This window comes from Ochotona princeps, chromosome 5 (genome assembly GCF_030435755.1).
Source record: "Ochotona princeps isolate mOchPri1 chromosome 5, mOchPri1.hap1, whole genome shotgun sequence".
In the NCBI taxonomy this organism is placed as follows: Eukaryota; Metazoa; Chordata; class Mammalia; order Lagomorpha; family Ochotonidae; genus Ochotona; species Ochotona princeps.
This window is the reverse complement of record NC_080836.1, coordinates 76729956-76746411: the sequence shown is the minus strand read 5'-3', so window position 1 is coordinate 76746411 and position 16456 is coordinate 76729956. Positions and strand designations below refer to the sequence as shown.

At 45.1% G+C, this 16456-nt stretch overlaps 1 protein-coding gene across 4 annotated transcripts in view; it reads left to right on the top strand.

Annotated features, from left to right (window-relative positions):
* ALS2 (alsin Rho guanine nucleotide exchange factor ALS2) overlaps positions 1-16456 on the top strand; it is an 85827-nt gene that overhangs the window by 45808 nt on the left and 23563 nt on the right. For all 4 annotated transcript variants that reach the window (XM_058664856.1, XM_058664854.1, XM_058664855.1 and 1 more), the window contains 8 exons: positions 1704-1769; positions 4493-4655; positions 9169-9300; positions 9833-9961; positions 10366-10436; positions 10782-10848; positions 11155-11357; positions 11469-11534. In XM_058664856.1, coding sequence (XP_058520839.1) covers positions 1704-1769; positions 4493-4655; positions 9169-9300; positions 9833-9961; positions 10366-10436; positions 10782-10848; positions 11155-11357; positions 11469-11534 — 897 coding nt within the window. The remainder of the gene's footprint in view (positions 1-1703; positions 1770-4492; positions 4656-9168; positions 9301-9832; positions 9962-10365; positions 10437-10781; positions 10849-11154; positions 11358-11468; positions 11535-16456) is intronic.

Here is a 16456-nt window from a genome sequence, read left to right as displayed (position 1 = left end):
GCCATTTTAAGCTTGTGGTATTTAGTGCCTTCACCATTCAGTGCAGTTAGAGTCTCAGTCTAGTTCTCCGCAGTGTTTGTCATCTCTGAACAAAAGCCTTCACTGGTTAAGCAATCACACCCCATGCCATCCCTAGACGTCACTCTGATGCCTGCATGGTCTCCATGGATTGACCTAGTCTGAATGTTTCATACCAGTGGAATCATGTGGCATGAGCCTTCGTGTCTAGCATCATGTTTGAACATAGATCACCTTGGACTGTTTGTAGTAGGAATTTTTCTTCTCTCAAAGTCAGTTGATGCAATTTGCCAGGCTAGGAGAAGAAGTTTCTGTACTGGTAGTAGTACTTCTAGCACTTTTAAAAAGAAGTATTTATTTGGAAGAGTTATAGGCAGGGAGAGGCAGAGAGAGAAAGAGATCTTCTGTCTGCTGGTTCGCTTCCCGAAGTGGACTGGCCAGGGCTGCACCAGGCTGGAGGTAGGAACCAGGAGCTTTATTCAGGTCTTCAACAGCTGCTTAAACCCACATATTTGGGCCATATCCTGTACTGTTTTCCCAGCACGTCAACTCCAGGGAGTTGGATCAGAAGTGAAACAACCAGGACTCAACCCTGCACCCATAGGCCCTTTAATCAACATTTTTTAAAAGATTTATTTATTTTTATTGGAAAGGCAGATATACAGAAAGAAGAAGAGAAAGAGAGGAAGATCTTCTGTCTCATGGTTCACTCCCCAAGTGGCTGCAATGACTGGAGTTGAGCCATTCCAAAGCCAGGAGCCTCTTCCGGGTCTCCTACACAGGTGCAGGGTCCCAAAGCTTTGGGCCATCCTTGACTCTTTCCCAGGCCACAAGCAAGGAATTGAATGGGAAGTGGAGCTGCTGGGATTAGAACCAGCGCCCATGTGGGATCCTGGCGCATTCAAGGCAAAGACTTTAGCTGCTAGCCTACTGCGCCCGGTCCTAATTAACATTTTCTAACACTCTCACCCTTAAGCTCTTTTAAACAATTTGCTTACCTTCTGTACTGCTAATTTTTCAAAAAGTTTATATTTTTTATTTATTGGAAGGCAGCATGTCAGAAAGGGACAGAGAAAGACACACCCAGCTGCTAGCTTACTCACCAAATGTCTGCAGCAGCCATGACTGGACCAGGCTGGAGGTGGGAGCCTGGAATTCCATTTATATCTTTCTTGTGAATGGCACAGACCCAGATACTTGAGCCATCCTCTGCTGAGTTGGATGAGAAGCAGAGACAAGTTTCAATCTGAGGCACTTTGGAAAGGGATGCAGGCCTCCCAGGAGGTGGCTTAGCTCTCCGTGACCCAGAACTTGCTTGCCCTTACTGTTCATTTCTGAAGATGTTACTGGGAAACCTGAAGTAAAGATTAGGGGAAATTTCCATTAACTATATGACAGATTCCATCACATTTTCTTAAATTATAGCATTGCTTGCAAGGCTGAGTTTTTAAAATTTCCCTTTGCACTAACCGCATTACTAAACCAGCACCTCTCTGGTTGTTGCGATTATCACCTTAACCTGCTTTCTCTTTATCCTTGTGTAGCTCACAAATGTTGACATCACAGAAGCCAAGAACTCATTGGGGAGATACAAAGAAATGTTTGCTCCAGGTACTTGCTTGAAAAGTCTGAAAAAGCACTTTATATTTAAACACTAATGTTCTGTGTTTTCTTTTTTGCTGAAGGTATTGCACATCTATTACAAATTTCCTGGTTATGGGTGGATTCCCGCTTCTTGCCAAACCTGCCATGTAAGCAAATACATACCTTCCCATTACTATTCAACATCCAAGGATCATGTTTTATGGGGTTTTGTGTTTTGGGGTACTCAGGGAAAGCCTTGGCTTGGTCATTTTGCCAAAGCCCTTCTAAAAGATAACTGGGTCTCGGCAGCATGGCCTAGTGGCTAAGGTCCTCGCCTTGATCCCATATGGCCGCTGGTTCTAATCCCGGCAGCTCCACTTCCTCTCTATCTCTCCTCCTCTCAGTATATCTGACTTTGTAATAAAAAAAAAAAAAAAAAGATAACTGATTATCCACAGAAGTAGCATAATACGTAAAAGCATCAAACTAAAAGGCGTAAGATCTGGATCCCTCCTTAGTGCCACCTCTTGTTATCCCAGAGACTGGGTAACACCCCCTTAAGTGAATCAGCCCAACTCTTCATGTGAAAAACAGCACCATTCTTTCCCCTCTTGATGGAAAATAACAAATGTATGTGATGACTTACAGAAAATAGGATAAAGAGGAGATAGACAAGCATTATATGTGTTGTTCAGTGACATTTGCAATGGTTGGAGGAAGCCAAGTTTAATTACAGGAGAATGCAAAACTAGGTGGAGACACAAGGCAGTCTAAGTGGGGAGCTTCCAGGCCTCTTCACGGCCCTGGCAGTCGTTGGCCTTGGCCTTATGCTGCTGTGTTGCTAACCTGCCTCCAGTGTTACAGAACTCGGGGTGATCTTGGTCTCTGCTAAATCTGCTAAAGGAGCTGAGATAAGTGAAAGCCTCTTGCCCACAGTCCCATGCTCACAGCCTAGGCATGCAGCAGACGACCAAGGTTTTCTCTGGGCTGGGCAACAGATGCTAGGATGGAGTATTTGGGTGGCATTTTCTAAGTGGAGGTTAATGAATCCCTGTCTCTTCCCTAATTGAAGACAGAAATGACATCCTTTGTCTGTGTCTGTCCAGAAGTCAGTGTTCCCGAGTTTCAGACCTCCAGAGCTTAGGAGTGAGTTCTGTGCACTCATTGGGTCTTAGCTGACGGTCAGGTTCCCATCCCTCGGTTAGCTTAGCACCTGGATCATTGTATAGGCTTTTTTTCTCTTCTCAATTGTGGTAGAATACGCATAACATAGTATTTAACCATTCATAAGCATACAGTTCAATGGTGTCAAATACGTTCACAATGTTATGTATTCACCACTGTTCCTCCCCAGAACTTTGTACCCCAAAGTTATGTACCCATTAAACAGTAACCTGTCCACTCTCCTGCAGCCTCTGGCAACTGCTAGTCTACCTTGTGTTTCTGGGATTTAACTTGTTCTCTGGGCACTTTATGTGAGTGAAATTGCATTTATCCTTGTGTCTGGCTAATGGTCCTGAAGCATAATGTTTTCAAGATCCATGAATGTTGCAACATATATCAAATTGCACTCCATTTTGCAACTAAATAATATTCCACATTTGATTCATCCATGAATCTGTTGTAGGATATTTAGGTTTTTTTTTTTCCTGCTTATAATACGCTAATTCTTATTTTAAAAACTTGAGGAACAATATGAAGTAGCCATGTAAGGAAAGAGCGTGAAAAACTCCCAAAAGGCAAACTCCCAAAAGGCAGACAAGCTTGTCCCCTGGTGAGATTCCCTGAGAGCCCACCTGGGTTCTTCTAAAGGACGTAGGTCTGTAACAAGAGGCCAGTGCATGAGCAAGTCCTGGAAAGTATTGGAATTTGAGAATGGAACTATTTCTGCACTGGCCTTCAGAAGTCTGGTGGGAGGGAATGTGAGTTCATCCCGTCCTACCCCTGTCTCGGGAGCAGGTCAAAACAGAATGCTCCCGGAGGGCTGTGAGAGTGTCCTCAGCTGACCTCTGCTGCAGAGCACGGAGAGGAAGTAGGAATACCAACAGAGCTGGGTGGTGTTAATTGTTGCTCATGAAGTGACAGAAAAGGATTCTGTCCCAACAGCTCTTAACTGTTGTATAAGCAGTTTAAGTGGTTTGGTCTGGTGAGCATAGACTCAAATCGATGACAAATTTTAATAATGAATTTATGTAACAACATAAGTTTACAAACTAAATTGTGGCTTTTGTTTGAAATGCTTCTGGAGATATCAGAATTGAAATCTTTACCTATAATTTTCTTTCCTTTTTCCTGTGAATAATAGTACTGGTTCCTACAGCTTTAAATTTTTCTTCTATAGTAATTTTTTGGTACATTTTTTTAACATTTATTTTATTGGAATTTGTGTTATGTGATAAATAATTGGCAGAAAACGGAAGAAATTAGAAGTGTGCTAATATCCATGCCAGTGCTGTTGGAACAAGAACTTGGCTTTTCCTGCTGTATTTCTGTTTAGCACAGTGGATTATGGCATTAATTTAACCATTTACTGCCATGACTTTTGGCTCTGAAATTAATATGTAATAATGTCAGTTGGCTCTGATTGTTCTTTGACATTGTGGGATGCATGATTCATTTACTAGGACAAAGGATACAAGCATCTGCTTAGCCTTTTTAATTAAAGTTATGATTGCTACCATTTGCTGTTTATACTTCCTCCCTGTTTTATAGATAGGAAAATTTTAAAAATTACATCTTTCTTGTTTCACTATATTTATGTCATTACTTTCCTAGCACCTAAATAAACATATTCTGAAACATATCCTACTTAGTGAAATTTTCTATTAGATTACCTTGCATATTACCACTACCAAAATGATTAACCAAATTTATTTTTCTTTACTTCCAGTGATTTCCTAAATAAAAACCAAGAGCTATTACAAGATTTATCTGAAGTGAATGATGAAAACATTCAGTTGATGGAAATATTGAATACTCTCTTTTTCGTGCCAATCAGACGACTTCATAATTATGCAAAAGTTTTACTAAAGCTTGCTACTTGTTTTGAAGTGGTAAGTTGCCCATTTCCACCCCTTTTGGATACTTGAAAGGTCAAGGATCATTTGGTTTATACCCCTCTAGTGCCTGGAACTCTAGCTTAATATTTATGTTTATCTAATTCAGTGTCTTTTTAATCAGGGAAATGACAGCAAAGTATGATTATAGGAGAATCTAGTTTGTTTTTATACTGTGGGTTCAGTTTCCTTTGGGGATTTTATCAAGATTAAATATTATTTGACTGAGTCAAAGGTTAAAACCTTGTTTTTAGTACTACTCATTCAATGATTGTCAGACTGTATTGGGTGCAGAGTATGAGATCGGCTCAGCGTGATGGCACAGCTCTGTGAGGTGGAAGAGTGACTTCCTGTCTGGGTGCACGATATGCTTGGACTATAGGTTTGGGTCACTTTAGTGATGCTATGAGAAGTTAGTGGTAACAGAACTTTCTCCAACATTACCTAGTTTATTTTCCGTGTAAGAAGAGTTAAATGGAGTCTAGCATAATTAGTGCCACCAAGATATGAGTGTATGATAAGGCTGGTCATGAGACAATCACTTCAGAAATTGTAGTGAGGTAAGTGGTGTCAGTTTGTTTGTCCTGTGAAGGATTCTAGAGAAACCATGATAACTCCAAGGTCTCTTAGATTTAGGATCTTAATCTTGGAACCTATCTCCTAATCTACACAGATCTCTGTCCCCAGAGTATCCTGAAATTGACGTGGACTTTCTCTGTTTGACTCTGCTGTGATCTTTGTAGGTCTTTCATCTAGTCTGCTCTCAGGTTTCACCCTGATTGATCCGGCGTTAGCTGTACCCAGATTCGCACCTCAGTATGGCTTTGATTAATAAAAATCTCTACTGGATTAGTTTGGGATTGTTCAAGGAGTCTGATAGTCCCTGTTCCCAGACTGAAGGGCCTAGCTCCATGGGTTAATTGCGATTCTTTAGTTTGACTTCAAGACTGCATATAATATGATACCTTCTCTTGTTTCTAGCCTTTTCTTTTGCCCTGCCTGTAGGACCCTAATAGTTCAGATTCCCTGGATGTAGCTCTCAGGTGCTTTGAATGTCCCATCCTTGCCCTCACAATGGAAACTTCAAGGCCTGAGGCGAAAGGCATCACTCGGGAAAGTGAAGCTCTCTCTGACTGCACTACTTCTGCTTCTTCCTGCCATCTTTCAGGAATGATTTACTCTTCCCGTGTGCCTGGCTGACACATTCTATCTCCACTACTCATCTCTGTTAGTAGTTCTGATCCTTATCATAGTGCATTAAAATCCTCTGTGGAAGTTTTGTTGGGACACAGATTGTTTGTTTTTTTTTACTATAATGTGTAAACTAGTACGTCCAAGGTACAGCTTATATGTATGCATTTGTGTACATATGTATACACACATAAATTTGAACTGCATATGAAACAAATGTTTATTGAATATATTTCATATGCTTGTTTCTGTTCTAAGCATGTTCTCTCTATTCATTGAATCCCCACCTCAACCCTGAGAAATGGGTGGTATTATTATCCCCTTTTACGTGCAGAATTGAAGTACACTTGAGAGCTGCCAAACTGGGATTCATATTCAGGTTCTCTGGCTCCAGAATCCATTTCCTTAACTGCTTGACTATATTGTCGCTTCCACTATGTAACCTAGTAATGAACCCACTGGTTACTCTGATATGTTGTGTGTTTTTCTCTCTTCTCTGCCTGCTTCTGTAAGCTCCCAGAAGACACAAAATGTGATGCTTTTGATCATCTAACTATTCAGAATATCTTAAATGAATGGAAGAGATGTGAGCAGCTCTAAGCATTGTGGAACATGTTTAGTCTGAATGGGAGGGCTTGTCATTTCGTCTGATCTCTTTGCTCATCAGCTCAGCCCTGTGCTGGTAGCTCATTCTCAAGTTGGATTTGCACATTCCTCAGGGTGCCAAAGATCCTTTCAGAGTCCAGAGCATTGAAATTGTTCTCCTAGTGATGCTATGACATTGCCTTTTCCTGCTTGTTGTCATCTGCACAGGCGGAGTAGAAGTAAGGGTGGTAACACTGCTGGCTCCCTCACAGGAATCTTAGCTGTGGCACCAGACTCAAATGCTTGCCTTTGTGCTCTTCACCAACACAAGCTCATGTTAAAGACAAAAAATGTGCCTCTCAAGAATGTTCATGATGAAGCAGTAAAAGATACTGATTTTAATTTATTAGTAGCTCCGCCATTGAATGGACCTCTGTAACATTCTGTGTGATGATGGGGAGCATACGCAAAGCAGTTCTGAAGTGTGAGGGTTTCACATGAGAAAGGAGGACTGCGGTTATCGGAGCCAAGAACTGTTTCTTCTTTGTTAGCTTAAAAGAGAAAACAGACCGATACACTGTGGTTGCTTACATTTGGGCATTGGCAAATATTTTCTCAACAAGGAGTGAATAAACATGTCATTGGAAGTAGATTGTATCATTCGGGTTTTTTTGTTTGTTTGTTTCTACTATGAAAGGTGTGAAATACACTCATGAAGCAAAAGGGGATTATTTCAGCTGATGGTTTTGAAGGCTCACAGCCCAAATTTGGGCAGGTCCCCTAGGTTCCTCATCTGGTAACAGTGTTCTTGCTGGCAGAGGTCCAAGGCAGCCCAAGGCATCCTGTAGCAAAAGCAAGTGTCAGTCCATGTCTGTGTTCTCTTGTAACGTCACCAGATGGGGGCTCCACCAAAATGGCCTCATTTAATCTATTCACTTTTCCAAGGCCCCACTTTCAGACATCATGATTGTATCCTTTCCACTCTTTTGTGCCATTAACATGAGGTATTGAGGACCACATTTTAGTACACGGGCCTTTGTGGGACATTGGATACCCACAGTATCACCCAAATCCTAGCAGAGAATAACTGATGGACACTATTTGTTACAATGACAAAATCTATACTTTGAGCAAAAATTAGTATTGAAACCTGCCTCGCTCTGTGAGTCTGACAATTCTTAGGATTGTTTTTGATAAGATAGGTAGTAATAATGATTTATTTTAATGTATATTTTTTTGAGAGGCAGATTCACAGATAAAGGGAGAGAGCCTTATCCTCCTGGTTTAATGCCTGAATACCTATGATGGCTCTGGCCAGAGCTGGGAGTTGGGAACTCAATCCCAGGTCTCCCACGTGAGTGACAGGAACCCCTTTACTTGAACCATCGTCACTGCCTCCCAGGATTTGCATTAGGCAGACACTGGAGTCAGAGCTGGCTGTGGTATCTGTCCTAGGCACTTCAGATGGCATGACGTGATGTTTTGACATGTAAAACAAAGGCACCAACATTTAGATGAGATCAGGCGCGTTCAGGTGGTATGGCTGTAGATATAGCACCAACATTTAGAAGATCTGCCTAAATCAGTCAGCCAATGTCTTCCAAATATGGAGTCCAAATTGTTACAAAATCATGTATGGTAAAAGATCTGTTCAGTGTGCAGAGGAAACCAGTGAATTTTAGTGGAACAGAAAACAAAAAGTGCAAGGCTGTGGTTTCAGATTTCTCACCGTAGCTACCTTTTGGGAAACTTCTGTTTAACAAGAGAGTACTGTGAAAAGTTTGTGGAAAAATAGTGCATTTAAAAATACGTTTATTTTAGTGCTCGCTTCGGCAGCACATATACTACAAAATAAGTTTATTTTAGTGCACAAATTTGAAATTGATGGATTTTTTTTCATAACACATTTCCATGAAACTTTTTGTAGACAGTTATTCTAATTAAGTGGCATTTCATAACTCATGAAATGCAGATTTGCTAGTTTTTAAATTTTTGTTGTTATTGTTGTAAAGGCAGAGAAGCAGAAATCTTTCATCTGCTGATTTATTTCCAAACATGCACAAGAGATAGAAGCCAGGAGCCCAGAACTCAGTGTGGGTCTCTCATTTGGATGGTGCGAATGCGAACATTTGAGCCACCATCTGCTGTCTCCCAGGGCGCACAGTAGTAGCAGAACCTGGCTGGGAAGCAGAGGAGCTGGAACTCAAAAAAACAGGCAAACGGGTACACAGGCATCTCAAGCAGTAACTCCACTGCTATGCCCAACACCCATTCTTGCTGTCCTCTTTCAAGCTAGGTTTGGAAAAAGATTTGAAAAAAAATGTGGACCAGTACTTTTTTTTTTCCATTGAAATATTTTGCTTTGGAAAATATGGTTTTAACTGAACGTTATTACTTTGAATAGTAAAGGTTTTGAAATGTTTCCTATTTTCTGATGTGATAAATATCAATAGATATAATGCACACATGCCAGATCAAGGCAGTGTTGTCTGCCTCCCTGAACCCTCCCTGGGTTATTTCCCTATTACATGTGTGCCTGTGAGTAGGCGAGTTTCTCTGAAACAAATCTTCCCCCTTTTCCCAGCTCCCTTTAGTGTAGCTCTTCCATTCTGGGCTGAGTTTTCTCTGTACCTTTCCTACCAAGTAGGAAACCTCACACTGAGCCTACCAGATGCCAGACAATGGTTTTAAGTTCTTTTTTTTTCTTTTCCTCCCCTCAATTATTGGCCTCCAGACATCTCCAGAATATCAGAAACTGCAGGACTCCAGTTCTTGTTATGAGTCTCTTGCTCTCCATCTCGGCAGGAGAAGGAAGGAAGCAGAATACACGCTGGGCTTCTGGAAGACCTTCCCGGGAAAGATGACGGTAAGCCCTGCGGCAGGGGAGGGCCCGTTGGCAGCCTAGTACCAAATCACTTTGTACCGTTAACTCGTGTGATTTGGTTGAAACTGTGGCATAAAGGAAAGTGTTCAGCTCCAGCTTGCCTCTGGGGTATGGGTTTTAATTTTTGCTTTATGAATGCATGTCAGCCATATGAAAAGATCCCTGCTGCGGGCCTTCATTTTTGCCGTGGTTTTCTCTGTTCCTCATTTTTTATCTCATAGTAATGCTTTTCAGTTCCTCTCCCTGCATGTCAAAGGACCACAGCAGTGGTACTGTAAATATATCTATCTTCCCCATTTCCAGGGATGCTCTCTGAAGACCTGGTCACTTTCCTCACTTAATTTGTTCCTACCTTGAGCTCTAATTTGATGAAGTGTTTGGATCCATCTCAGATTTAACACCAAGCTAAGCCTTGAGCACCAAATTCCTGTGAATGTGATTCATGGCTATCTCATTTTCTGTTTGCGTGTGAAGATTGTTTTTGATTGTTGCTCTGAGACATTTTTCATCCTAGGATTCCTTGAGGAAACCTGAGCGACGGCTGCTGTGTGAGAGCAGTAACCGAGCCCTGTCTCTGCAGCACGCAGGAAGGTTTTCTGTGAATTGGTTTATTCTCTTCAATGATGCCCTGGTGCATGCCCAGGTAGGCTGGATGCCTGTCCCTAAAGGAGGCCATGGGAGGGGAAACAGGAGTACACTGCCTGTTAGTTACTTCGTACTGTCAACTCGTGTGATTGTACTGAAACTATGGCATAAGAGAAAGTGTTCAACTGCAGCTTGCATCTGTGGTGTGGACTTCAGTTTCTGGCTCCTGAAGGTATGTCATCCATTTGCTGTGGTCCCTGCAGCGAACATGGCGAGGCCCTCAGGGTTAGGGGAACCATGTGGCTGAGATGGCAGTACTCTCATGAGCTTAAATGTCTCTAGGAGGTTATGAGGCAGAGACTGCAGGGACCCCGTGGGCTAAACACCTAACGGGGGATACTGGCAGAGACCCCGAGGTGTACTTGAGGTTTGACAGATGTGCCCCTGTGTTCTCTCTTCCAGTTCTCCACGCACCATGTTTTCCCTCTGGCCACACTGTGGGTGGAGCCACTTTCTGAAGAAGCTGGTGGTGTGTAAGTGTATTCCCTTTCCCTGCCCCAACCCTCAATTCCCTCTCTCCCTCACCTGGGTTGCTTTTTCAAAATCAGGAGGGCTTGGAAAGTTTGCCTCTGCATTCTGCATATTGAGGCTCACCTTCTAACACAATCCATAGTAAAATGGCCTTTTGGGAAGAAGATGACAGATCATGGTAGGGTCTAGAATGATGTCTGTCTGCCACTTACAGCCCCAATGTTCAACGGAGAACAGGAAAATTTAGTACCTTCCCCCTATTGTGAAACCCAAATCCTGGCATGTACGTCTTAAATGAGTTGTGTGACCAATTGTCATATCTATGTTTATCCTTGTGAATGTTTTAGGAATGGCATAAAGATAACTACACCTGAAGAACAGTTCACTCTCATTTCATCAACACCCCAGGAAAAGGTTGGTCCATTGTGGTAGTTTTGTTTGTTCTTTGATTTTGCTATTTCTGCCCTTTTTTGGTAGTAAAAAAAGTACAAGCAGTTATAGTTGGCCTATTATTTTGATGTATTTCAATTAAATCAATACCTTAGTATTTTTTTAAAATATGCCTTGGTTTTACCACACGACAGTGTATGCTAGTCAGTGTTAAGTAATAATAAGCATTAATAAGAATAATTAATAAGAAAAGCATTAGGAGACAGAAAAATTGTTCACCCCAGGGAAAACTGGGATGTAAGCCCTGCTTGATGAATCACTGCCGTTTAGACAAAGTGGCTGCGGGCGATCAGCCAAGCTGTGGACCAGGCCTTGAGGGGGACATCTGATCTTCCGCCTTATGGAGGAGGCAGTGGTGTTCAGTGGCAGGAACCACCCATTTCGCGTAGTGCCAAGTACACGTTCTACAAGGACCCTCGCCTGAAGGATTCCACCTATAATGGACGCTGGCTTTCAGGGAAACCTCATGGCAGGTAAAAATGTTTAAGGTTTCCACCTGGGATGAGGCTGGCAGTTGATACGGAAGAGTGTCAGTTGTCTGGGACTTTCATTGACTTCATCTGTTCTTTGCTCATGTACTACAGAGGTATCTTGAAGTGGCCTGATGGAAAGATCTATACTGGCATGTTCAGGAATGGCTTGGAAGATGGGTAAGAGAATTGTATAAAACATGAGAGTACATTGGAGTTTGGTATCAAATCACATTGTTTTATGTTCAGAGCTGTTTTCCAGACAAATGTAGATTTTGGTTTTATTTGTTGAGAAATGCATCCAGTGCATTTGGACTTATACTGCAGTTGTGTGAGCAGGAGAAAACTGGAGATTGGGGTGCAACTAGTGATTTGCTACAATTAGTTATTCACTCTGATTACTGTTGGACGCCAAAGTCACAATAGCCTTCCAGCTGTTGCGGTGCACTGCTTTTACTTGTTTACTTTTTTTTTTTTTTTTTGCTTATTTATTTATTTATATATTGTTTCCTTAATATATCTGATGTAAAAGGAGATTTTATGGGAGAAGCCCCACCCAGTCTCCCACCCACCCCAGGTCCTAGATGTGGGTCATGCTCTGAGGGTCTTGCTCAAGTGTTTTTGATAGTTCAACAGTTCTGAATTGCTGCCACTCTCACCACTCCAAGCACGATGCAGTCACTGGAGAATCCACTGATTGGCGTAGTCCATCATATAGTCTCTGTTTGCCCAGTATTTTCATTGCCAGCATATAGCTGAGGTGGTTGATTGACTTGTTCTGTCCTCTGTCATTTGGTAGTTAGCGTTCTGAGTCCGAAAGCTCGATTCGGGGAAATCCCCAAAGAAACTTTGTCTGAGGTGTTCCCAAACAGATTCTTGCATGTACCAGCAAGAACAGGGCCCAGCACAGTCCATCGCCCCGATCAGCTGGTGGTTGCAGTTGCTGGGTTGGTTCTGTTTCCATCCCTGTCTTCCACTGGAACCAGTTTGCACTTCCACTGTTTGCAGTCCAGCCTGGTTCTGCCTAGCACATACTCGGCCCTCACATAAACCAGTGGGAGCTGCTGCCCAGCCGGAGCGACCAACAATAACCCCCACCAGGTCCACCCCCTACCCTGGTTTGCCAGTATGTGTGGCAGACTAGTCCAGTCTGTCTCACATCCCCTTCTGCTCTCGTACATGTCAATGGTTATTAAAACCTTGCTCCATCTAACCAGCTCAACTATCCAGACTTCACGGATGTTGTTGGGTGTCTCTGTCTAGCCACTCCATCCCTTGTCCTAGTTTTCGTGCCCTCCCGTGGGGGGTGGTACCCCAAGAGGGAGGAGCCCACTATTGCCCTCCCAGGCCACTCCCACTCCCAGATTATGCACTCTCCCGGTGGTTCTGTGGTTTAACTTGACAGAACTAGCCTCCAGTGCCAGCTTCTCCCAGCTGATGCTGTGACTAAGCCCCAACAACCCTCACCCACTCTAATTTATGCTTGCACCAGTAGGAATAATCACCCAGCCTGGTTTTTCCCTGATCTGGTCTACATGAGGCGCACATGTGCTGTAGCCCTGCCTAGTCTGGTCTACCCCCATCCCAGCTCACACTCTCCTGTGGGAGTAGCTGTCCAGCAAGGGAACCACCCCTTATTCCCCTGCCGGTTCTGCCCCCTCCCTTCCTGGTTCTCACGTGTGCTGATTGGGTGCTGCAGTCACATCTGGCACAGGCAACCTCACCTTGGCATTCCGTGTTGTGTACTGCTTTTGTCGTGGCCAAACATGGCTCGACCCACACTCTGTTCTGGCGTTCGAATTTGCCAGTGGATGATGTGAACTGATTCAGCGTGTCTGCCCCCGACCCATGCCAAATGTATGCCAGTGGGACACTTTCCATAACCTCTTGGCTGTTTCCTTCCATGCTTCTTGCGCTTACCTGTGGGGTCTGTGTCCTGCCAGAAGAGTTGCCCATGCTCCTCCATCTGAACCCCTCCGAGTGCCAGGTTTCGCGCATACCAGTGGATCCATGAGCCAGCACTACTCAGTTCACCTCCTGTCCTAGCAGGAACAGTGGCTTTTCCTAACTGGCCTTCAACCCATTCTGGTTCTTGCTGTTGGATGTTTCAGCCCAGCCATGGCTCATCCATACCCACATATAGCTCATACATGGCTCAGTTGGGGTTGAGACCTAGCTTAGTCTGTCCCACATCTGCCCTGGTCCACCAGAACACCAGAAGGTGTTGCAGTTTGGCCCGGCCTGGTGCATCCAGTCCCAGTCCACACTTGTGCCAAGGGAGACTACAACTGTATCCTGACCAGAATGCAGCCCCATTCCAGCTCGTGTGCCCCTTGGTGGGTACCTCCACCCAGCTAGGGTGTCCCCTTAGCCCCCCAACCGAGCCTGTTCCCACACATGCCAGTGGTTGCTCTGACTCAGCTTGGCACAGCCCCTCACCTGTTGCGACCCCTGCCTTAGACACTGTAGCTCAGCATCCGTGGCTCACACAGACCAGTTGGTGCAAAAACCTACCTGGGCATGTCCTGTGCTCCAACCTGGTTTCCAATCTTACTTGTGGCCTAAGGTTTGCTCAGTGCTGCCCGGTGCGCCCATTCCATCGCCTTTTCATACACTGATGAGCCTTTGGTGCTACTTTGCTCAGCCTGTCCGACCCCCAGGTCCGGACCACCTGTTCACCAGTGGGAGCTATAACCTGTCAGGGGAGCTTCCCAAGTTTCTCCCCCTGATCCCCTCCCAGACCCAGTTCTCATACATGCCACTGGGCTTTAGGCCAGTGCCCGGTGCAGTCAAGCCCTCCCCTTGGCCTTGCATGTGCTGGTGAATGTTGCAGTCCGACCCACCCCACACCCCACTCAGGATGCACACTTGAGCGCCGCTGCCCCAACTAGTCCAGACTGCTGTCGGTTCTCCAATCTGTGATCAATGGCAGGCTCCCCAGTCACACCTAGCTTAGTCCACCACCACTCCATCTCTTGAAGTAACCCGTGGGGCTAGAATTTCCATAGGGTTTGGTCCACATATCCCCCACAGAATCTTCCCCCGGATATGGTTCTTTAGCGTGTTTTGTTAATGTCATGGCCCTGCTTAATGTGACTGGTCTCCGCTGGGTCAGTTCTGTTTCCAGCCCTGTCATCCACTTGGACCAATGGGTATTGTGGTCCGGCTCAATCCTACCCACTTCATACTCGGTCCTCACGTAAACCAGTGGGAGCTGCAGCCTAGTTGGGGCGACTCCCCATAACCCCCACCAGGCCTGCTCCCTTCCCTAGTTCCCATGCATGCGAGTATGTACCACAGGTTTGCTCAGTCTGTCCCACCTCCCATTAAATTCTGGTACTTGTCAATGGGCATTGAAGCCTAGTTCGACCCAACCAGCCTACTGTCCAGCCCACACACATACTGGTAGGTGCCTTTCTGTTTAGCAACCCTGCCCCTGTCCTGGTTTTTATGCTCTCCAGTGGGAGTAGTTACCCACGAGGGAGGTGCCCACTATCTCCCTACTAGGCCACTCTTAACTTCTGGATTGTGCAATCTCCAGGTGGTTCTGGCATTTAACTTAACAGAATTTGCCCCCAGTGCCAGTCTCTGCCATCTGATGATGTGGCAAAGCCCTACCAACACTTGTCCACTCTAATTTTGCTTGCACCATTCGGAGCAGTCAGCCCAATCAGGCCCTTCCCCGATCTAGCTCACTTGAGGCCCACAGGTGTTCCCCTCACCTGTCTCATCCTTTGCCTTCAATGCTGTGGCATATATCCTTGCCTCCTGTAGACCAGTTGTTGTAAGAGCCTGGGTTAGAATGGCATGTGCCCCCTCCTGATTTCTATTCTTTTTAGTTTGAGCTGAAATTCGTTTGGCCCTGCCCAGTCTGCCCCCTTCCAGTTGCAGCTCGGCCTACTCCACATCCTGTTTTAGGTTGCTCCTTCGGGTGATGCTGTCTTGACCTGCCCAGAATACCATTGGTTCCTTTACCCATAAGTGATTGCAGATGCCATGGTCACTCCTATCTTAGCCCCTTGCCACCCCAGCTCGCGAGCTAACCTGCAGGACTTGTATTTCCATAGTGTGAGGCCCACACTTCCCCCATAGAGTTTACTCCCAGACCAAATTCTCTCACGTGCTGGTAAGTGTCTTGACCCTGCCGAATGTGACCAGTCCACTGTTCTACCACCCAGTCAAGTTATGGTGCCGGGCTAGACAGGCCCCCATCCATAGCTTTGGTGTGGACCGGTGTGTGGCAGTCAGTGAACTCTGTGCTAATAGCCATTCTCAGGATTCCTAATTTGGCTGATGTTTCAGTCTGGCTCAAATAGATCTTATGTGTACTCCCCTTCAAACCTTCAGGTCTCAGTCCCACTCTTACCCTAAAGTTTCATGTCCCTGTTACTGGGAATCACCAGGAATTCGTGTCTCACCTACACTAAAGCTGGCCTTATTCATGGGTGTCTCTAAGCAGCTATTTCGTATCATAAAAACCCCAGAGCTCGCTGCTGGACGGGCAGCAGGCAGAGCCTGGCACTATTTGGTGCACTTGCCGCCCAAAGCCAACGACTCAGTCACTGCCTTGTGGCAGTGGCTTTGGCCTGAGTCCCCAGTCTTGGATTCCGCCCAGCAGGGACACCTCCCACAGCTGCCACCCTTGGGGGTTTCAAACCGCCCCCAGCCCCCAAGGTCTGGAATCTTCCCAGACTTGCCCTGCTGCCAGCTTTTGGCAGCAGGGCGGAGCTAGGACATTAATCCAGTTCCCAGGTTTCCCTTATGGCTACTCACCCTGAGGGAAGGTTGCTCTTGGGCCTGGAGAAGCCAAGGACTCAGTCACTGCCTTGCTGCAGTGGCTTTAGCCTGAGTCTTACTTATTTTTAAGGATTTATTTATTTGAAAGAAGAGTAATGAGATGAGGAGAGATATCGATTGATTTTACTAATGTTCACTCCCCAAGGGCTGGACCAGGTCATGCCAGGCCAAAGCCAGGCACCAGGAGCTTTCTCTAGGTTTCCCATGTATGTGGCAGGGGCTCAGCTCTCTGGTCATTTCCTGTTGCTTTCCCAGGCTCATTATCAGGGAGCTGTATTGGAAGTGGAGCAGCTGGGCCTTCCAGA